This window comes from Haemaphysalis longicornis, unplaced genomic scaffold (genome assembly GCF_048455015.1).
Source record: "Haemaphysalis longicornis isolate Haplotype H1 unplaced genomic scaffold, Haemaphysalis longicornis Haplotype H1 scaffold_1, whole genome shotgun sequence".
NCBI classification, from domain to species: domain Eukaryota; kingdom Metazoa; phylum Arthropoda; class Arachnida; order Ixodida; family Ixodidae; genus Haemaphysalis; species Haemaphysalis longicornis.
Window position 1 is genome coordinate 160,327,728 of NW_027526203.1, and position 22,846 is coordinate 160,350,573.

General features: G+C 47.3%; 1 protein-coding gene across 1 annotated transcript in view; it reads left to right on the top strand.

Annotated features, from left to right (window-relative positions):
- The window catches only part of LOC144138616 (cytochrome P450 4V2-like), a 106,762-nt gene that overhangs the window by 26,242 nt on the left and 57,674 nt on the right, over positions 1-22,846 (top strand). Inside the window, exons 4-5 of the mRNA XM_077670998.1 lie at positions 6,820-7,019; positions 18,253-18,322. Of these exons, the coding sequence (XP_077527124.1) occupies positions 6,820-7,019; positions 18,253-18,322 (270 nt within the window). The remainder of the gene's footprint in view (positions 1-6,819; positions 7,020-18,252; positions 18,323-22,846) is intronic.

Genomic DNA, 22,846 nt, shown 5'->3' on the forward strand with positions numbered 1-22,846 from the left:
TAGCCCTCAGCTTATAGGCGAACTCCGAGTACGACTCTCCCTTAGCTTTCTCGGCTTCACGGAACTACTGGCGAAACGCCTCCGTCGACATCCTCTACTTACGCAGGAGGCTCGACTTGACTTTCTCGTAGTCCTCCGCTTCCTCCTTTGGCAGGCGGGCCATCACGTTGGATGCCTGACTTGGCAAAAGCGTAAGCAGCGTTTGCGGCCATGTGTGTCGGCTAAACTGGGCCCTCTCGCACGTACGCTCGAACTTGACCAAAAAAGATCTCGTACCTTGTAGGGTGGCATTAGGTCACTCATTCGCAACGTAGGTCGGTCAGTCGCCGCAGACTGCACGCTGCTGCCACTCTGACGCTTAGGTCGAGACGTCTTGATGTCTAGACGCTTCATTTCCAGCTCATGCTGTCGCTCGAGTTGACGTTCCTGTTTCTGCCTCTCGAGCTCATAACGCTGGCGCTCAGGTTCTGCAGCCTGGCGTTTCGCGGTCTCCCTGTCATTGATCAACTCAATGCACTCTGACAGCTCATCATCGTGAGCCCCAACAGTGAGTATAGCCTGCATCAGCTCCGGCTTTCTCAGCGCGTATGAAACATCCGAGCGCAACTCTTTTGCAAGCTCCAACAACTGCGGTTTTAAAGCAAACCTTTATACCTCTACCCCCCAAGGGTTCTTTCGCGACCGTTGGTGTCAACAGAAAACTCCCGCGAACAAATAAAAGAGTTCACTGGCACCACCAGGAATCGAACCTGGAACTAACAGCGTAACAAAGCGAGAGCCCGTTGTCTTATCGATTTAGCTGCGAGCCCACGCGGAGACGAGGTAGACAGGTGGTAGACTCACCAAGCACATCTACGGGTTTACACCCTGCATTCTCGCTGAATGCCACGTGATACCATCACGCGACCTCACGCGCCGCTGTGCGCTCCGTCTACGGCACGTCTAACGGCCCTGTGTGCGCCTTGTGCGTGTGCTAGGAGTTACAAAAATTAAGTGAAGTTCAGATCAATGCATGGCATCTGACTTCTAGTACGCCAATGTGCTAAAGCCTGCGGCCTCCAGTGTTCACGTAAAAAATCACAGCTCCTTGTTGTCCGCCCTCACGTCAAACGACACATCAAGGAACACATTCAAATGCTCCTTGATGGCCAGGCCATCCCTCCAAGCCCTAGCATCAAGATCCTGGGCCTACATCTCCAGACCAAGACCAAGAGTGGCGTATCGTTGCAGCGCCCCAAACAGCATCAATCAAATCATACACATGATCAGGCGAGTTGACACCAAGAAGCGAGGCCTCAAGGAATCCGATACTTTTCGATTAATTCAAGGTTTTGTCCTCTCGTGAATCACTTACGGCCACCCCCTGTCTTCTTCTTGGCAAGGAGGACATAAAGATGCGTTATATAATCTATAGAAAGGCGGTGGAGCAGGCCATTGGTCTTCCCCTGAGTACGTCCACAGAGAGGCTGCTTATCACGGGCTCTACAACACGGTGGAAGAGCTGATAGAGGGCCATCTTTCTCATTAGAAGCTCCGAATGAGCAGTACTGCGGTGGGTCGTCGCATCCTTCACCAGATTAGCTGGGCAGCACAGAATGTCACTCCGCTTGATGTACTCTCGCACCTGCACTCTTGGTGACAAGAACTAAAGATGCTACCTTTGATTAGAAATATGAACCCCTCACACGAAGAGGGTCGCCGACAAGCACGAGCTCAAGCGCTCAACACCACCCTCTGTGGGGATCATGCAGTTAAGTACACTGATGCCTCCCAACCTCGAGGGCACTAGTACGCCATCATGGCGGCTACCTCCAGAACTAACCTCCTTGCGTGTGCTTCACTCAAGACTTTGGCATTACTTCACATGTTTGGCATTACTTTGAATTTATTGATGTGATCACAGGACAATATTTATTTCGAACTCGGTGACCAAGAGTTATGAGTGAGTCTCCTGGGGTAACTTTTGAAGGTGTTCCCCAGGCTCAAAGAACAAGACAATGACGTCCGCAAACTACAAGCGCCTCAACTATTCCTCGCTTACGCGTACCTCTGTCTTCTAGTGAAGTTTCCTGAGCAACCCTTCGAGACATGCCATAAATAGTTTTAGGCAAATGGTCTCTATTCGCCTTGCTCCCTTTTTGATTGGAAAATTTGCACTCTTGTCGACGATCATCCCACCCATGCACCCTTATGTATGTCTTTTAAGGGTCTGATGCAAGTCTCTTGTATTCTATTGTCTTTCATTGATTTACAGCACAGCTGCGGTGTCTACTGAATCACACGCTTTTTAGAAGTCTACGTTGTCTCTTATTAACTATTAACTCGGTAAATAGCTAGTAGAGAACTGAGAGAAGACTTATGGGTCTCTAATAAGGCTCTTTGACATCAACCTTTTTGTGAGTCAAAATTAGGTTTCGTTTTTCCAGCCCAGGGGCACGATGAAGGTCGTAAGGCATTGTGAAAATAGTTTTGCAAGCATTTCTATTACAGGAGAACTTGTTGTTGGGTGAGTTGGTGCTTCCTGGTGAATAAAAACTGGCTTTGCGCGAAAATTACAACACGTACGGGAAGGACGGGACAAGCGCAAACTTTTAACTAAATTTCATATGACAGATCACACAGATATAAGTACATTTGTTATCAGGTCGCTCATGCGCACTTCAACCATAGCAATCTTTAAAAGCAGCTCCATCACATCTCTACAGATACGCGTCATGACATACAAGTTCTTGTTTATGAAGGAATACCGATGTGTCTCTTACGCTGTCTTCTCCCTTCTTTCTTATATGATAGGCCTCTAAAATGTCCCGTGGCTTCGTGTCGCTTCTTCTTTTAACAGCAGTACACACTCGCCACTCGTGCAGGCCAGACAGTGAGCGGGCAGGTGGGCATTAGTTTTGTTTTTGACAGGGGGGTCATGCTCGCACATACGGTCATTGATGCAGCATCCGGTCTGCCCTACGTATAGACTTTTCTACACTTCAATGGTATTTGATACACCAGACGAACTTTGCAGTCCACACAGGGGTTGGTGTGCTTCTTGCCGCACCCTCTACGCTTCTTGTTTGCTTTTGCGATGCGTGAGCACATGCCTCGAAGTTTCACCAAGGCCGAGAATACCATTTTAATTCCGTACTTATTGGCGGCCTTTTTAAGGTTCTTGGAGGTTTTGTGGATATAAGGTACTACGTAAGGCTTGCCGGCTCTTTGCTACTCCTCTGTCATATTTGCTCTTTCACTGACCTTAAGCTTCTTCAGTAACGTCTCCGCTACAGCAGTCATAGCCGACTCGGGAAACCCGCGGCATTGAGGCGAGGCAGCTTTGCAGCAAAACTTTCATGCATAGGATGAAGGCATGGTTTCATGAGTGCAAAATGGTACAGCAGTGACTCTGCAAAATGTAACAGGAGCGACTCTGCGTAGGTTCTTAACCCTGCTTGAATTTTACCTCAAAGCTACCTTTATTAGCTACGAGGATGAAACTTACCTGCAAAAACAGGGCATCTGCATTGGCTGTTGTGTCGCACCCGTTTTATGCAACGTATTATTATCCGATGTTGATCGTGCTCTGCATAACGTACTCGGCACCGATGTTGTTGCCAAAGTTTTTAGATACGGGGATGACTTCCTCGTTCTTTTAAGAAAACGACCTGGTTTTACAAATGACGAAACCATTGGTGGTGTTTTAAAGGCCTTTGAGGCACATGGGGAAGGTTTAAAATTCACCCATGAACTTTCAATAAATGACGAAATGCAGTTTTTACACATCGCGATCACCTTTTTAGATAGTCATGAATGTCGGAGCTACCACCCACGGTCGAAAAAAGAGCTGCTCCCTTAAGATTCTGCCCACTCAAAGATCGTAAAAAGATCGACAGCCACTCAATGCATGAGATGATCACTCATGAAATCCCGCCCTCATTCTACGCATAAACGTTTCGCTGCACGGGTATCTCACCTCAAGGCCGCGGGTTTCCAGGAGTCGGTTATGACATGCTGTAGTGGAGACCTTACTGAAGAAGCTTAAGGTCAGTGAAAGAGCAAATATGGCGGACGAGCAGCAGAAAGCCAGCAAACCTGAGGTAGTACCTTATGTCCACGAAACCTGTCATAACCTTAAGAAGATCGCCAACAAGTATTCTCGGCCCCGGTGAAGCTTGGAGGCATGTGCTCACGCATCGCAAAAGCAAACAAGAAGCGTAGAGGGTGCGGCAAGAAGCACACCAACCCCTATGTGGACTGCAAAGTTCGTTTGGTGTATCAAATACCATTGAAGTGTAGAAAAGTCTATACGTAGGGCAGACCGGATGCTGCATCAATGACTGTTGCGAGCATGACCTCCCTGTCAAAAACAAAACTAATGCCCACCTGCCCGCTCACTGTCTGGCCTGCACGAGTGGCGAGTGTGTACTGCTGTTAAAAGAAGAAGCGACACGAAGCCACGGGACATTTTAGAGGCCTATCATATAAGAAAGAAGGGAGAAGAAAGCGTAAGAGACACATCGGTATTCCTTCATAAACAAGAACTTGTATGTCATGACACGTGTCTGTAGAGATGTGATGGTGCTGCTTTTAAATATTGCTATGGTTGTAGGAAGTGCGCATGAGCGACCTGATAACAAATGTACTTATATCTGTGTGATGTGTCATATGAAATTTAGTTAAAAGTTTGCGCTTGTCCCGTCCTTCCCGTACGTGTTGTAATTTTCGCGCAAAGCCCGTGTTTATTCACCAAGATGCACCAACTCGCCATGCATCAAGCGGTCCAAGGTTATGGACTCCTCCCCCATTGCTCTTCCCTCCCCCCCTCGTACACTTGAGTGTCTTTACCACATCTTCTTTACTTAGTGGGACCTCGTAGGCTAAGTTTGTAGACTCAGCAGGCTAAGTTTGTTGACCTAGCGTAACGTTGACACTGTTAGAACCGTTCAGATACTCGTATTATCTCCTCCATGTCGTGCGTTGTGTTACCTTGTTCGTCTCTGACCGCGTTCGTCTGGTTGTTCCCTCAATCTTTGTCATGCATAAAGACGAATGACAGTAACTTCTTAAATCAATTTCGATATCTCCGACATCTTATATTATACCCCATTTCTAACCCTTCTACGTTCGTATGCGTTTTACCATAGGTCATTTTTTTTCTCACAAGGTTTACAACTTTCTTTCCTATATTCTGTTGCTGCTACAGCTACTGCTGCCTGTCAAAAGCGTTTTTAGGTCATCATTTAATACTGGTCTATGCTGTATTTATCGTCGGTTAAATCTGCGATTTCGTTCTCAAGGGTTATATTTAAACTTCTGCGCCCTGGCTCTAAGGGGCATCGAGTTGTGATTCCAATATTTTCGACCATTTAGTTTAAAGCCCTAGCCTTATTCTGCACTTTACTACCCTGTGTTCGCTGCTGATGAATACCAGGATCATTTCGTAAAAGGAAGTCGGTTTTATTTTCAGCTGTACCATTGGGGGTTTTTCATGGTATTTTCTATTTCCTAGTTTGCGGAACAATATACTCATGATGCTTTGTTTCGCTCGGCGAATCGAACCTATATATTAATTCAGTTATTACGACAGTCTGTTCCGAAGTTTCCCACTGAAGTTTAGATTACGTGCTTCTTACCTACTTCTGCGCTTATGCCTCCCATCCCCATGAGGAGCTGTCTCCTTATTCACTTTATTCCTTATTCTAAATCGCGGTTTTCTTATTCATTGGTGATTCGTCATCTTCATGGAAACTGTCTATGGCTTCGCCGTCCTAACTAGTGCGCTGGCTCAGTGGCTAAGGCGTTGTGCTACTGAGCAAGAGGATGTGGGTTCGTTTGCCGGCCGCGGCGGCCGGTTTTCTGATGGAGGCGAAAACTGAGAACGCCCGTGTGTGCGAGATTTCGGGCCACGCTAAAGATCCCCAGCGGGTCTAAATTAATCCGGAGCCTTTCACTACAGCGCGCCTCATCACCTGCGTTTCGTCGGCTGGCTAAACCCTACAATCAATCGAATCAAAGGTTGTACTATATATTTTTACCGGTATGGTTTGGTTATCTTCAGCACAATGGCTGCGGCTCTTCCGCTAAGGCTTAAAAATCTCTCTGTGGATTAAGAGCCTAACCCCAGGCCCCATCTTTCCCTCCGGCTTGCGGTAGCACAGGATATGCCCTGTATTCAGCTCAGTGAAGCTCCTCCTGTGTTCTAACCTCCCTTAATCATACGTCATCCCAGTTGATGCCTAAGAGCTATTTTAATTGCACTGCTAAGCTTTGCTTTGTGGAGTTCGTGCGTTGAACGTTACCAGGTTCAATTTCCAGAAGCGACCTGTCCGGACACAAAAATTCTTAGCACCCTCCACTGTATCGGCCTCATTCGCTCACGCTCTCACTAACCTACAATATCAGTTGTAGAGTTTAAAAGCGGTATCTCGAACTACTTTCGGGTTCGAAGCGCGGGCCCGAAATATGGTCCGCGCTTTAACGTTGTCTCTCACGCAGAATGCGCAGGCAAGTTGTTTTCAACAAAGGTATGCAAAATCACTTACTTGAATCTTGTGCATTCTTCTGATATGTGAGAAGGCATGATTTTCACTCAGTGAAACAAAAAAATAGGAAAACCGAAAAAATTACCTGGAAAATCAGAAAGGTTCGTGTAATCTGTCATCCTAAAGCTGATAATAGAAAAGAAAACGTCAATAAAGGCCGCTGTCTGAATTCAAAGTAGCATTGAAGAGAGGCGCCAAAAAAAGCAGAGCTAACGCCATAATACTACCCAATATATTTTCTTGTGTATTTGCTAAAAACTGTTGCCTAACTTGTCTGCATATCTCTTTACAGTGAAGGGGATGCATGGAGAAGAAAGGCAAGGCTTTTCAAGGCAGGGTTTTCATCCGAGCACCGGGAAATGTGCATGGATGTATTCAACAGAAACAGCAAGATTTTTCTAGAGAGGGTTGAAGCCAGTGCCAGAGAGTCACAGCAAACAGAAAAGGATTGCTACGAAATGGCGCATTCGTTCGTCATGGACAACGCTTCACGTAAGTATTTCAATTTATTTATGTCCAGGAACTTCCGAAAAATTCTGATTATTTTTGGCCAACGTCGACGTTTTCAGGGTAGCAGGCTAGGTACATAAAGTTTCATTAGGGCAGTTTGCTTTCGTAAAACGTACAAAAAATTATCATTGTTTAATATTGGCCCATCAATAAAACACGCCATGGTCCGTCGTCAGACGCAAGCGAAGTGGTGTTTTAAAGCAGTTTTACTAACATAGTCGAGCCGACGGTCGTCGTCTCTAGCAATTTGACTTTCATTTGACCGCCCTGCGCCGTAGCCTTGTCAAGGCATCACGGGACTCACCGCGCTAACTCTGACGCCGTCGGCTTGGCGCATGCGCTCTCCGCAACTGGGCCGTCGCCTGACCACTGACTTGCCGCGCGCTTGGCTAAAAGAAGCACCGCGCTCGCCTAGGCAGTGCGAGCTTGGCCACGGATGAGATCGAGGCCAGGCCGTCTTCTCTGAGCGTTGCGCGGGCGCGGAAGGCATGAAGCTGTCGTCGGGAATGAGTATCTGACCAGCCTGCGGATATCGCCCGGCAAGTTTATTCACTGGAGAGGGTCCACAATGCCAAGCGCGCGAAGGTAGCTTCGGAGACGGAGAAAGATCGAGCAGTTCGGCTCGCAAAACGCCGGAAGCGGGACCACAGCAAGAAGCACAGCCTTCCTGCCTGGCTTAACGATGAGTGGTACCTAAGTAAAATAATTACTGCCAAATCAAAGGTTAACCAAGTGAAACCAGGACCTAAGCAGGCTAAACGAAGCTTTCGCTTTATATATCCAGGGTTATCCGAGCTAATCCGCCCCCCTATTTTTAAAGCGAAAGCTTTCTTAGTGGGCCCGATGGCGTTCCGTAAAAAGCTAATGCATTTTCCCGTAGACCGGTTGATAGACCGACAAGCTCTGATAAGATCTCCGGACACACTGTGCATGCGAGAAACCGGGCTACCATTGTGTCCAAACAGTTGCTTCAAAATAAAAAAAGGACCGGTTCTGATAAGACAATACACGAATCGATCATGAATAAGGAATAAAATAGTATACCTTTATCTCATAAGCCACGCATCGGTGTACGTTTAGATGCTTAGTAGATGCGTTTACCGGGGCGCGAAAACTTGTCGCATGGGTTCGTTCATCGTTCGCTATTTGGGCCTTTGGAGGTTGATGATCGATTGCACTCACTTTCAGTGAAAGTTGGACGCACTTTCACCTTTCGCACTTCTCTTAACTTTCCTTGGGGAGGGGGCTATAAATTTTTCGAGCTATGCCAGAACGACAGTGGTAACATGCATGTAAGCGGCGCATACTGAGCGAAGTGGTGCAACAAAATAAAGCAGCAGTACAGCCGCCTTCCAGAATAAGAGGGATGACGGCACGCTGGGCCCGCACTTCCGCCAGCCCCCGAAGCGGTCGTCATCTGGCGCGAAAAAATACTCTCGCTATGCTTACCATAGATAAAGAAATACTAGTAAGAGAGGACACTCCCATAGAACCCTGCGGCCGAATTTACTGTAGCGCACCGAGCGGCTGGGCAAAGAACTAAGTGCTAACTTTCGGTTTCGGTTTCGCGGACACTGATTTTAGCGGGTAGTTCGAATGGCTGGAAAGCGCTGCTCACGGCGGCGGGCATTGATTACGGTATTCGGACGCTTTCATGCATTGGTTAGAGTTTATTTGAATATATCATCCTCAGTCTTGGTGACCGCATGCTTTTAAACGAAAAAAAATATTTTTTTTTAAATGTGAATGAAATTGAAATTAACCAGTACCGTTTACAGATGGTTACAAATTCTGTCGCGTGTTCACACCTTGTCAAGCCACATAAAAGAGATACCTCATAATTGAAAAAATATATATTGCATGGCACTAAACGGAACAACAAGTTCAAAATGTCACCATTCTTTGCAATGCACATATAATAATAAACAGCGGGTAATACACCACAACAGAAACAATACACAGCAGTGAGGGGACAAACACGTTTCCAGGTATGAAAAAAAATGCGCAAGTAAAGACACTACAACTGCACAAAGAAGTTATCCTCCATGGAAATTGAAAACGCAGAGAACACGGAAGAATCAGCCATCTGCAGTTTTACTTGTATCTACGACACCCTCAGACTGTGTGCGCTGTTGCAGTCATGCAGAAATATCAACCATAACAAAATCTAGACACTGGGATAGTTGCAAGCGTTTACGACCACAATCTCTGCAGATAATTTTTTTACTGTGGCAGTTTCTCCAGCTAGGACGTGAAAGAATGGAAACACTTGCGGCCCGCTTACCAAAAAGGCTTTGATGGCTTTGCTTATTTGATGAAATCCAATGAGGTCTATTGCCTCTGGGAAAGTTCAAATCAGTGGGAGTAATTGAACAGAAATCACATGTGTGTGGACATGCACACGCAAAAACGTTAAGAGGAAAAAAATCAACTTCCTATTGGTTCCTTGGAAGGGTGCAATTTCCCAAGAAGTCGGGTTAGCTTCCAAAAGCGTTGCCTTCCCAGAAAAGGCAAAGGGCCAGGCGGGGATATTTTAGGTATGTGTACGTAGTCAAACGACAGCGTCCAGGCTCGATCAAGTAACACAAATTCACGTCTTCTACTGTCAATGCCAACATTATAGTATAAGAAACAGGGAAGCAGTTTATGCTTCTTGTGTATGAGACAATGGTTACACATTACAGAGACCCATAAGGTAACGCGACAACATTTGTGGGACCACGTGTAACTTTTTGCGATTTTGAACACGCAGTCGAGACCAATTTCAACAGTGCCGCGCACAAACGTACAACTGAAGTTGACATTACTATGCTTTGCATCTCAAAACCAGGCACCAGACAGTGAGGAATGCTACTAGAGTACACTTTACATCAGGCATGTTTCACAATTCACCGTGTGCTATGACAGAGGTTAAAAATGTCTGTGCCGCTTATATGCTCGCGGATTACCCCGCATATGTGCATACAACATGGAATGATACATTTTATCTGCATAATTACAGCAAGAAGAATTACAATGCAATTTGATTTACGAGGCACATCATGGGAGCACTGGTTATATTTGCAAGCTGTGCTTAACCTGAAAACAAAGAGCCCGGGAAAGGACCGCCACACTACACCGTCGGCGTACAGTGCACTTACCACAGGTGTATCTATTTACCATGATGCGAGTCACAATTCGCCAGAAAAAAACTCCCGACTAAAGTTTCCCTGTTAAGGGGTTACACTAAGTACCGACGAACTCCTAAGGCGCAGCAAGAGAGCCATCCTTGCTGAGGGCGTTATGAGAGCATTCGAATATGTGGCAGCTACAGTGCGAGGCGGCGGCTTGTCCTTCACTATTATTGCTGCTTATATACCCCCTCGTGTCGCACTGGACCTACATCGACTTGAAGGCATTATTAATGCTACCCCAGCACCCCACATTCTGACGGGGGATTTTAACGCCCACCACCCGTCATGGGGAGGAAGAAAAGTGACAGCTAAAGGGCGGCGGCTTATGGACTGTGCTCAACGGTACGACATGTTTGTACTCAACACTGGAGAACCAACGTTTTTTCAGTGGAACCGTGTCAAGCGCCCTTGACGTCACCATTGTGTCATCGCAGCTACTAGCTGGAACGAGTTGGATATCTGACATTGAAACGCACGGCAGCGATCACGTCCCGGTTTACGTCACTGTTGATGGCTTACAGGGTAGTCGTTCTCAACGGACACGGCGTTGCTCTGACTGGGCGTCTTTCCAAACCACAGTAGAGGAGAAAGTGGACTGTTCGTCATCTTATGACGGCTTAGTGCAAACACTTTTATCGGCCAGGTCTGCCTGCACTAAGTATTTGAGGGTACAGGGAAGGTATACTACCGCCGATGCAGAGTATGAAAGACTTCGTGCAGTGCGTCGGAGAGCCGAAAGAAGAGCACGCCGGACGCAATCACCGGAAGATATCCGAGATGCTAGAAGAGCACAGAAGGCCATTCAGAGGCACATGAACAAGTTGGCCAAGCGCGAGTGGACGTCTTTTTGCTCTAAGTTGGACCCCAGGAAGCCACTCTCGGGAATATGGCGCCTAGTTCGAAGTCTCCGGGCACCACCGACACAACTTCACCCCTTCAACTCTGTTTCGTTAAGCATGAACATCAGTGACCTGGACGCTGCAAACGCCTTCTGTAGAAAAATTACCTCTTCGCCGACATCAAACATAACACCCACGTCGCCCACAAGTGCGCTTGCCCTAGCCATAACATCACCCATGGATGAACCGTTCTCAATGGCAGAACTCGTCGCTGCGCTGACCTCAGTCAAGAAAGCTACATCACCTGGTCCGGACAATATCACCTACACAGCCCTTTCCCATTTGGGCGAAAATGGAAAGAAGTGCCTTTTAGGCATCTTCAATCGTTCTTGGGAAGCTGGCCGCCTAGAGCAAAAATGGAAGCACGGGCGAATTGTGGCTGCACTGAAGCCAGGCAAAATACCGACTTCCATCGAGTCCTACCGACATATTGCTCTCCTGAGATGCGTCGGCAAGCTTATGGAAAAAATGGTGCTCCATCGCCTGGACTGGGACCTGACCACTCGCAACGCATACCCGCCACAGGTGTCTGGCTTCCGCAAGGGACGGAGTAGCATTGACAATGCCTTAGCCCTTGCTAACAGCATTAAACAAGCCAAAACACAGCGCAACATTACAATCGCTGTGTTTCTTGATATCAAATCAGCGTATGACTGCGTGTACCATGAAGCTATACGCTCGGCCATGAAGTCTTCGGGCCTTGGGGGTCGCATGTATGCATGGATCTCGGACTATTTAACCGATAGATGCATCTACATGTCAGCAGACAGCGGTGACACACCGCTATACAGAGTGACCCGTGGTGTTCCCCAAGGTGGTGTCCTCAGTCCAACGCTCTTCAACATCACTATGATGGGCATAGAGAAGTGCTTACCGCAGTCAGTGGAAATATCCTTGTACGCGGATGACATCTGCATATGGAGTGCTGGACGCAACAGGCGGGTACTGCGTGCGAGACTGCAACGGGCAATCAATTCCATTGCGGCGTTTCTAGGAACCCGAGGCCTAGATATATCAGCTAGCAAGTGCGCTGCCATCGCTTTCACAAAGCGTGATGTATCAAATTATGGACTCACCATTGCAGGCTGCACTATCCCCTATGTTCCGCACCATAAGTTTTTGGGTGTGACATTTGACAAGTCTCTGACTTGGTCAAAACACGTCCGCTATATAAAAGACAAGCTTGCGTCCTTCGTCAACATTTTCCGCATGTTATCTAGCAACGCCGGCGGATGCAACGTCCAGTCTCTTCTTCGGCTGTATGACGTCATGTGCGTAGGATTGTTACGCTACAGCCTTCCTGTTCTTCTCCCCCTCTCAAAAGGAAATGCCAGAGCCCTGCAAAGTATGCAAGCGCAGGTCCTGAGGGTGTGCATTGGAGTTCCGAAGACCATATCCACGGTGGCAAGTATGGTGGAGTGTCGACGACTGGCACCACTTGCTCTTGGCACGCAGGAGGTACTTCGGGCTCAATTGAGATTTGCAGCACGGCAGCAAGGTCACCCATTAGCACTCAGCTCAGCCACTGAAGTGCGAGACCTTCTGCCTCTGCATTTCCAGCACCCTTCTCCGTCGCTACAACCGCCTTGGATGTACCCGCGTCTGCAAATTACAACTGGAGTGCCCGGCATTACCCGCAAACAGGATATCGCCACCCCTGCCTTAACGTTCTTCGCCTTGGGACTGCTGTTCCAAAAATACAGGGCCCACACCCATCTATACACGGATGGGTCTGTGACAGCTAGCTCATCGGCTATAGGAATCTGGTTCCCGTCCTCCTGTACCGCCTTCAGCGCAACGCTTAGCCACAGGACGACATCCATGGTCACCGAACTTGCCGCTCTGCGGGCTGCTTTCGCCTACATCATCGAGCAACCAGCACGTCAGTGGGCAATCTTCACGGATTCTCGGGCGGCCCTTCAGTGCTTAAAATCGTACCCGAAAGAACAGCTTGTTTTAGACATCCATGCATTGCACTTACAAGCTCTAAATGCACACCATCATGTAGAGCTTCAGTGGATTCCTGCCCACTGCGGTATAACTTGAAACGTCAAGGCGGACACTGCGGCATCGATAGCGCATGATCTGCACGGGCCAGTGATACCGATACCGTTCTCCAGAAAAGATGCTTCTGCCCTTGCGTCCAAGGCTGCCTGGAGATTTCAGCGATCCATGTGGGCTGTTGCGCCGCATAATTACGCGCCGCTTCACTCCATACACCCGCACGGGACCTTTAGGATGCCTGAAGGACTTTCCAAGCATGACGAAGCGGTTCTTCACCGTGTGCGGCTAAATGTCGCTTACACCAATTACTTTCGATTCAAGACGAAACAGGCCGCTTCCCCCTTGTGTACTCTTTGTGACGTGCGCGAGGACTTGAACCACGTGCTATGTGAGTGTACGCGGTATAGAGCCGCCAGAACGTCCCTTTTAGTGTCTTTGGGTCTTCCGCTGTCTAGAGGCCTAACTCTCAGTGACGTGCTAGGCCCTTGGACGAACTCTAAACGAGCATCTCGAGCGACAAAAGCTCTACTGTCTTTCCTGCGAAGCACAGGACTTGATCAGACTTTTTAAACAGGACTCTCTTAATGAGCGCGTCATCTTCATCACAGTCATTATCATCATCTCTTCATCGATTTCATTTTTTTATACATCTGGTGTAGCAAGCTAGGCGCCTTGGCCAGGCTAACCTCACCAGTATCATTAAAGACTATTCTCTCTCTCTCGCTCTCTCGGCAACGTAGGTACCGACATGGTTCTCTTCCATCTAGGTCACTCCAACAACACGCGGAACGTACGGTGACAAACAACGACATTTAGCCTGACCTCTTACCCTGGCAGTCTTCATATTGTAAAAGGGTTTTCGTGGATGTACTGTTTCACAATATGAGTGCTAGCAGCAACAATAATTTGCGAATGAAGTTTGGAGACTGGACGCTGTTGTGGGTGGTTTTAACGAGATGAGGCACGTCAGTGTTCCTTGTGTCAACGATAGGCTTTTCAGTTGTCACGCCTTATCGATTGCCGGGACTTGCGTGCGATTTCGGGTGCTAATGTCAAGGTTCAAAAGATGGAAGATATTTGCCGTACCCCCCAGGACCATCAACGCGGCAGCAAGAAGCACTGCACAGAAGTATTGATACAACTGAATAATTCTGGAACAACAGTTGGCACGGCCATTTTTGTGAGTCGTGTGATGGCAGGATCCATGAAGTCCTGTGCCATGAAGTGCTTAGAGCATGTCTGGTATGACGAATGCAGCTAGCTGGTTGGCTTTTTCTTGATGGCACCTCGTCCAGTGTAGGCCACCCGTGCTGTAGACGTGCACACGTGATAGGGGATAGGGGAAACAGTACACAAACTGTTTGCAATGAGAGATGACCTGTAAACAGTGTAAATTTCACTTCAACTAGTACTGAAGTATTGCCTCAAGCGCATGCCACCTATTTACAACTTAAGAAGTTGTTTTATTCTATTCAACAATCGTGCGGTCGGGCTATTAGCAGCACTAAAAATACGCACCTTTGTAATTGGGCAACTCTTAAAGCAATTGAGCTATTGTTTGGTGTAACAAAAACGATAATGCTGCTCACAAAGCCTGAACCCCTTTCTCTTTTTTGTAAAATCAGGACGAACAGCGAGACTGAAATGAACGCACTACAAGGCCCAAACACACCTGTTGCCGAACGGGCCCGCGAAAGAAACGCGTCCAGAGACCGGGCACCTGGCGAAGGTATATTTGGCCACTGAGTGGGCATCCCGGCAACCAGCAGTGAGCGTCGTACTGATGACCCCAAGAGGCCATGCACTGAAAAACATGACTAGAATACAGGCAGCTCAGAGTAAATAGGTGCAAGAGGCGCAATACATGTTTTATGAAACTAACCAAAATATGACTAGAGGAAAAAGAGCAAATGCGCAAAAAAAAAAAAAACGGCAAGTGTGGAACAGTTCTATGCAATGCCTCGATACCAGACTTGATGTACAGTGCTCAGCGATTGAAACGCGATACTCGGAGCGCGTGGCTGCCGGTGCTTGTTGCGCCACAGGTGAGCACTTGTGAAAGCGAGCTGATGCATTGTGGTATACGATGAGGGTGAGAGCATTCGTGACGCATGCTTAGTGCATCCGGGAGACAGCCCTTCAGTGTGTGGTTCTTGGCGGTGCCATAGGGGTACTACATGCCATAGCTTCAAAACGCTGCGCCTGCGTGCTGCGCCGCGCCGTGCGAAGCTGGGCGAGCTCGCATCGTGCGCATTATGAAGAATTTGAATGCACATTTATCGCGATGTGTTATCGTGGCGCGGCGCAGCACGCAGGCGCAGCGTTTTGAAGCCATGGCATGTAGCACCCCTATGGCGCCGTCAAGAACCACACACTGAAGGGCTGTCTCCCAGATGCACTAAGCATGCGTCACGAACGCTCTCACCCTCATCGTATACCACAATGCATCAGCTCGCTTTCACAAGCGCTCACCTGTGGCGCAACAAGCACCGGCAGCCACGCGCTCCGAGTATCGCGTTTCAATCGCTGAGTACGTACAATGTAGAACGAAGACCAAATTTGAAGGTTTCAATTCACTGCATACTCACCCCGCCTCGAGCAAGCTGTTATCTGCCGACTAAAGACGCGTTTTCACCGCACTTGACGCGCCAAAGCGAAGCGACGCGCGCGCGTCTTTGGGGTCGGCGAGTGGGTTTGCTTGGTACGCAGGCAGCTTGGTATGCACCCATGTGTAAAACTTACGATGAGTGTACAGCTGCTGGTTATGCCCAGATAAGCCAAATTAATGCAGATACTGCTACTTCTTCGTGTACGTTAGCCCGGACGGCTTTGCAGTGCATCACGGCCATAATAAATAATAGCAGTAACAGTTGGCCAAGCTAGCAATGGCTAGCTAGTATCAGAGTCCTTCAATGCTTCTCAAAAGCATTGAAGGACTCTGCTAGGATAATACAACGCAGCCTGCGGATCAAGTAATTCAGTGCAGCGACAGCGCACAACGCCTCCTTCGCCTACGAACCGCCGGCCGGCCGGCCACTTCCGCAACTCACCGCCGTCGTTTGCGGCACGTAAACGCTACGTGCGACGACGGACGCGTACCGCTGGCATCCCTCAGCGCTAGATAAAACGGCACAACCAGCCTAAAATATCATTACGTCCGGCTAAAAAAATGGCCTCTTACGCGTTTCCTGGGCGTTTCGTAAGCTTTTATCTTAAAGACGCAGAAGTAGCTATCTTTGATTTCTCTGACGCTACCAGGTGCTCGCAGCGTTTGAAGTACAAGGAAACGTAAATATGATACGCCCCACCAGCACTTCAAAAAAAAAAGTCTCACCTCCCGTTCAGGATGCAAAACCGAAGTCGCAGAGAAAGCACTAGGTGTTTATTTCTCCACTAGATAAGTTAGCACGAGGCTGCAGAAACGCACGTGTAAACGCTGCCGAAAGAGCCAAATAGATCCAAATGGCAGCTTGCGCTTGTGGCTTGGCCAGGCTTGCTTTCATATCGTGCACAAAGAGGCCACAAAAATGCACATTCACAACTATTCAACTTGTTACATAGATAGAAGTGTGTAGTCTAATAACCAACAAACTTTAAAAGTATAACATTGTGTGTTAACCTAATTTTAAATAGAATTTTTTACCACTCGCGCCAACTGCCGGAATGATAAAAAGTTAGGCGTTCACGTGATCATATTCGGCCGCAATTTGCCCAAGTGTCCTCTCATATATTTTTTTTTCTATGTGCTTACGGCGGCTGCTCAAAGCCGGTGCGCAGATAGTTTTGGCTGTTTTTTTATGGGAGCCTTTCTACCATTTTACCTCAAGGATGCGACCTCTCATGCCCATGCCCGCTTTGCCGGTTTCTTATAGCGGCAAATGAGGCGTGATAAACATTTTCCACCCAGATATCTTATCGTCAGCATTGGCTGAACTTTCGGCATTTATGCGTCACCTTATAACGCAGAGCACAGTTCGTAACGTTTATTTTTTGAGAACGGAGCCTACCAATCTCGAAAGGGGCATGAGCTCGGGCAGCTTAACGGGTAATTTTGGGGCTGTGCGAAAAAATACAGCAACGTTTTGGTGAGGCGCGGGCCACATCCGTGAGAAAGAAACGTAGAAACTTCACCGCCATGAACACGCTGTTACCGCGCCGATAGCGCGCAGCCGAACAAGCGGCCCACCTACTATTCCGATCGCCGGAAGCATACTGAGGCCATTATCTCGTACCCGATGACTATCGCTTCGTGGCGCTGGCGGCAGTCATGCCAGGCATTCCGTCATTTGTGTTAAGATTGTGGGCGGCTGTGGGAAGTCGTAGATCGCTATACGGTAGATTAAGAGAGGATGAAGAGAAATCGGAAGAGATTACGATTCTTTCGTCACCGAATATTGGCTGGTGATTCTTGGCTGGATGAAAACTGCCAGAAAAAAATTTCAAACAGAACTCCAGCAAGTATTGCAAACCGTCAGTCTAATTTTCGCACAGACACTATCTTTGCCCATATTAACAGAGCAGGATATACGGAACTAAGTAATTTCCACGAGATAAATGACCTACTACACTACACATGCTAAGAGATCCGGAAGGCTAAAAAGAGTGGGATACTATTTCTTAGATGCTTTAATGAGGTCATCAAGATTGATATACCCTCAAACAATAACTAAAAACTACCAGCCGCGGTGGCTCAGTGGCTATGGCGTTGTGCTGCTGAGACCAACGACGCGAGTCGGATTCCCGGCCGCTGCGGCTGCTTTCAAGTTCGATGGAGGCCAGCAGCGAAAACACCCTTGTGTTCGAAATTTTGGTGCCCAGGTGGTCAAAATTAATCCGGAGCCCTCTAGTACGGCGCGCCTCATCGCGTGTGTAGCGTCGGAGAGTGAAACATCACAATCAATCAATTAAAACAACTATAAATTAGTTATTTGTGGCCAGTAAAAAATGCGCAGTTCTAATAATGAACACATAATTGCATGCATACACAACGTAATGAAGCAAGAGATAAGAACATTTGCGCCCTTTACAATGATTTCGGATCACATATATCGAAAAGGCCTGACTAAAGAATTGGTAAAGTACCTCTTTATGAAAAAGAAAAGCTTTTTTGTCGTTTAAGAAACGCTCGTATTATTGCAGAAGCAATTTTGGGAGAGAACCTGGAGCTTCAAAGAGGGAAGAACCAGCACTACCGACTAGGGTTTCACCGGTAAGACATTTTTGAAACACTTGAACCAAAGGGAAAGCGTTCATAAAACGCATGCTCGTAAATCTTTGGTGTAGACTAACTGCGCATAGGAGCAGCCCTGAAGCACCTGTGCCCTAAAAAAAAATTGGGCCCATCTCCCCACGAGGGGGGACTCGAGTAAATGCGTCGCATAGGGGGTGGGTGTCAAGCAGGGGTCAAGTCAAGCGAAAGTCAAGCAAAGACGCGCTTGACTGATTTCCGCACCGCGCTCCTCCGCTTTATATACCCGCCACGCGCGTTCGAGGGAGAGGAGCACGGGGAGAGACGCGCATGCGCACACTTCCGTATACATGCACTCGACCCTCCGCGCCGCTATCGCGCAGCTGTCACGTTGCTCGCACGCCCCTATCACGTGTACAGCACGCCGCTAGCATGTCTGTATCACGCAGCTGGCACGCCGCTAGCACGCCGCTATCACGTGCACACCTGTTACTCAGCACGCCGAGCGCGGGGTACAGGTGCGCATGCGTGCGCAGACGCGCTCCTCACGCCCCGCTACACCTGTTGTTGAGAGCGAGGAGGGTACGGGGGAGAGACGCGCACCTGCGCCTCGCCGCGACGCGCATGCGCAGTGAGCGTGTGGACGTCGCCACCGACGGTCGAGGGACATCGTGCGACGAAGGAACGCTCCGCGTTTAAAAAATTTTACCCCATTTAATGCAGCTCGTGTTTGTGTCAGTACCTGACTGCAGATTCTGCACAGTCCCAAAACGGTTTCGTCTCAGCGCGCGGTTGAAGTGCAGTCGGAGGTAAAAACACTACTGAAGATACCCTTACCGCTCGCCCGGTAAAAAAAATTTACTTTACTCTTTAGGCCTTCGGCTCGTCGCTCGCAAAGGCAGAAGCCATACATGTGCTATGTTGCTGCCTTATCGATTTTTAATTATAATATATAAAGCCTCACTGGCTTCAGAAACTTCGATCCCTCCTTCAAATAAGACGATTCTACCTCTTGACTGATTCTTGTAAATCATTTTAAGACATGGTATCACGCTAGTGTGTTGGTTGCTGAAAACGTGTTGCACGCTTTACAACTGGTGTTCAGCACAGCTAGAAATATGCGTAAAACCTCAGCCTTGGTTTCAATGCGCAGTGAAATGTGTGTCTAAAAGTTTCTGGAGAGGTGGAACCCATAAAATGTAAATCCATGACAGACTTTTGGTCTCTGCAGAAACAGATTTTAACCATTTCTATGAAGTAACACTTAATGTGAGGGCTTGATGTGTGAAAAATATATTTAAAACCAGTGTGTCGAACCGAAAAAATACCGGTTCGGTTACGGTTCTGGTTCAGGCGAAATCATTTCGTTCCGGTTCTGTTCCGGTTCGACAAAATCACGTACCGAACCGATTCGCGAACCGGTTCGGGAGCTTGAACCTGTTCGCGAACCGGTTCGATGGGTTGAATTATCACTGAAATTAGAAAAAACATTTAGTAGTTTAAAACGACAGTCAAATTAAAATAAAAACAAAAATAAAAAATGCTGCTATTCTCCAAGGGCAGGGGCACAATTGCAAAGCAAACCTTAAACAATTACGAGGTATTAGAAAAAAAGATGATTTGATTGATTGATTGATTGTGGGGTTTAACGCGCCAACGCAACGCAGGCGATGACGCGCGCCGTAGTGGAGGGCTCCGGATTAATTTTGACCACCTGGGGATCTTTATCGTGCGCCGAAATCTCGTACACACGGGCGTTTTTGCTGTTCGCCTCCATCAGAAAAGCGGCCGCCGCGGCAGAAAAAGAAAAAGAAAAAAAAAAGATGAAGTGGCGACGATTTACCACCTACTTTTCACCCAGACTTTATGTTGTCCTAGCGACTATTCATAAAGCCACCACCAAGAGATATGACGGTGGGATATATTTTCTGCCCGTTCTTTTTTTGTTGAAATCGCAATCGTCGCTATGGAATCGCCCATCACGCTAAACTTCAAGCCTTAAATTTAGGCTGCGTACTGACGCGTTCAAATACCAGCTCTTAATACCAATGGCGCACAATTTTTATATTTGTAACAAAACAGAAAATCCTACAACAGGCACATAAATACTACCAATGACTTAGATCATTTGGTCAACCTGAACAATTTGTTAGCTGTCACCTTATCGAATGTGTTTGCCAAACGTTTCTTAAAAGTAAGCTTTAGGTAACGCTCAGTCACTGAATTATGGCTCTGACCACTGCAATTCCTTTTGCGATAGCTATACCGGATGTGTGCATTACAATCAGTATGTCATCGTACCGCCTGACCCGCGGCCATCGTTCCGTGTGCTACATTGCGGAATCTTATAACAGATTATGCTGTTACAAAATGAAAAGGAAATTTGACGCGCGGAGCATGAGATGGGACTTTTTCGGGTAGACGCTCTTTAACTTGTCCAGAGCAGTACTCCCCTCCGGAACGAGTAGCAGTAGAAGTAGTGTAGCGAGTTGGGCAGTCAGTACAAGTGCACCTTCGAAAAAAAGCAGATCTGAAAGACACAAAAGTGCAGGTAGGGCGAATGGGGCAGTGTGGGGTACCGGCCTGCTTTTCTGCAGGTGTCATCTGCTTTATTACTGTTTCTGCTTCCAAGACAAGGTTGAGGGTTGCAGTTTTCCCTGACATATCTGTTGTTATTTGTATCTGTAAGAAACGGAACTTGTCCACTGTAATGTCCTCAAAAACTGACCACGAAACTCACTTCCTTCGCATTGTGATGACACGTTTGGTTGTGAAAGGCAGGACAAAAAAAAAAGTATAGAGTAATATCCACGTTTTGGTGTTTTTTTTAGTTATTCGGTTTTACTTACTTTTTGCGTAATATTTTAAAACAAAGTGATTCGCCTTTTCTTTTTTGTTATTTTCAGTGTAAACACATTTAAAAAAAACTGGCTCATTTGATGCCATGTGCTATATCTCTGCTCCGAGACGCACCTTATGTTGCAGGCCGGCAGACTTATTTTAACCAGCTGGTGATCAGACAACCGATTTTTGTCGAGTATATATTCTCTATCCCAAATGAAAGGGCGTCACTTAAAGCACCTTGACGAGAAACGGTTTTGCTGATAACTCCCTCATCATCATCATCATCATCATCATCATCATCATCATCATCATCATCATCATCATCATCATCATCATCATCATCATCATCACCAGCCTATCTACGCCCACTGCAGGGCAAAGGCCTCTCCCATTATTCTCCAATTACCTCGGTCCTGTGCCAACTGTGACCAATTTATCCCCGCAAACTTCTTGATCTCATCTGCCCATCTAACTTTCTGCCGCCCCCTGCAACGCTTGCCTTCTCTAGGGATCCACTCTGTTACCCTTAATGACCAGCGGTCATCTTGCCTTCGCATTACATGCCCTGCCCACGTCCATTTCTTTTTCTTAATCTCTACTAATATGTCTTTAACGCCAGTTTGCTCCCTGACCCACTCCGCTCTCTTCTTGTCCCTTAATGTTACACCTATCATTTTCCGCTCCATTTCCCGCTGGGTCGTTCTCAATTTAAGTTGAACCCTCTTAGTGAGCCTCCAAGTTTCTGCCCCGTAGGTGAGTATCGGTAAGATGCAGCTGTCATACACTTTCTTCTTCAGCGACAATGGTAGGCTGCTATTCATTATCTGAGAATGTCTGCCATATGCACCCCACCCCATTCTGATCCTTCTAATTATATCTGCCTCATGGTTGGGATCTGGGGTCGCAACTTGGCCTAAGTAGATATATTCGCTTACCACTTCCACTGCCTCGCCACCTATCTCAAACTGCTGTGCTGTCCCGAGGTTATTGATCATTACTTTAGTTTTCTGCATATTAATTTTCAGGCCCATGGTTCTACTCTGTTCGCCCAGTGCGGAAAGCATGCTTTTCAATTCGTCCCCCTAGTTACTTAGCAAGGCAACGTCATCAGCAAATCTGAGGTTACTGAGGTATTTTCCATTAACACTTACTCCCACCTGTTCCCAATCCAACGTTCTGAATACTTCTTGTAAGCATGCTGTGAATAACATTGGAGAGATTGTGTCTCCTTGTCTGACACCCTTCCTTATAGGTATTTTACTGCTCTCCCTATGGAGGATGATGGTAGCTGTAGACCCATTGTAGATATCCTCTAGTATTCTTACATACTGATCATCTACCCCCTGGTTCCGTAATGCCTGAATGACTGCTAGGGTTTCGACCGAGTCAAATGCTTTCTCATAATCTATGAAGGCTATATATAGGGGTTCAGTATACTCAGCGCACTTCTCTATCACCTGATTGATCGTGTGAATATGGTCAATTGTTGAATAACCTTTACGGAACCCTGCTTGTTCTTTAGGTTGACTGAAATCTAAGGTTGCAGAAATTCGGTTAGCGATTACCTTGGTAAATACCTTGTAGACGACTGACAGTAAGCTGATCGGCTTGTAATTTTTCAAGTCCTTCATGTCGCCTTTCTTATGGATTAGGATGATGTTCGCGTTCTTCCAAGATTCTGGTACCATTGCGGTCATTAGG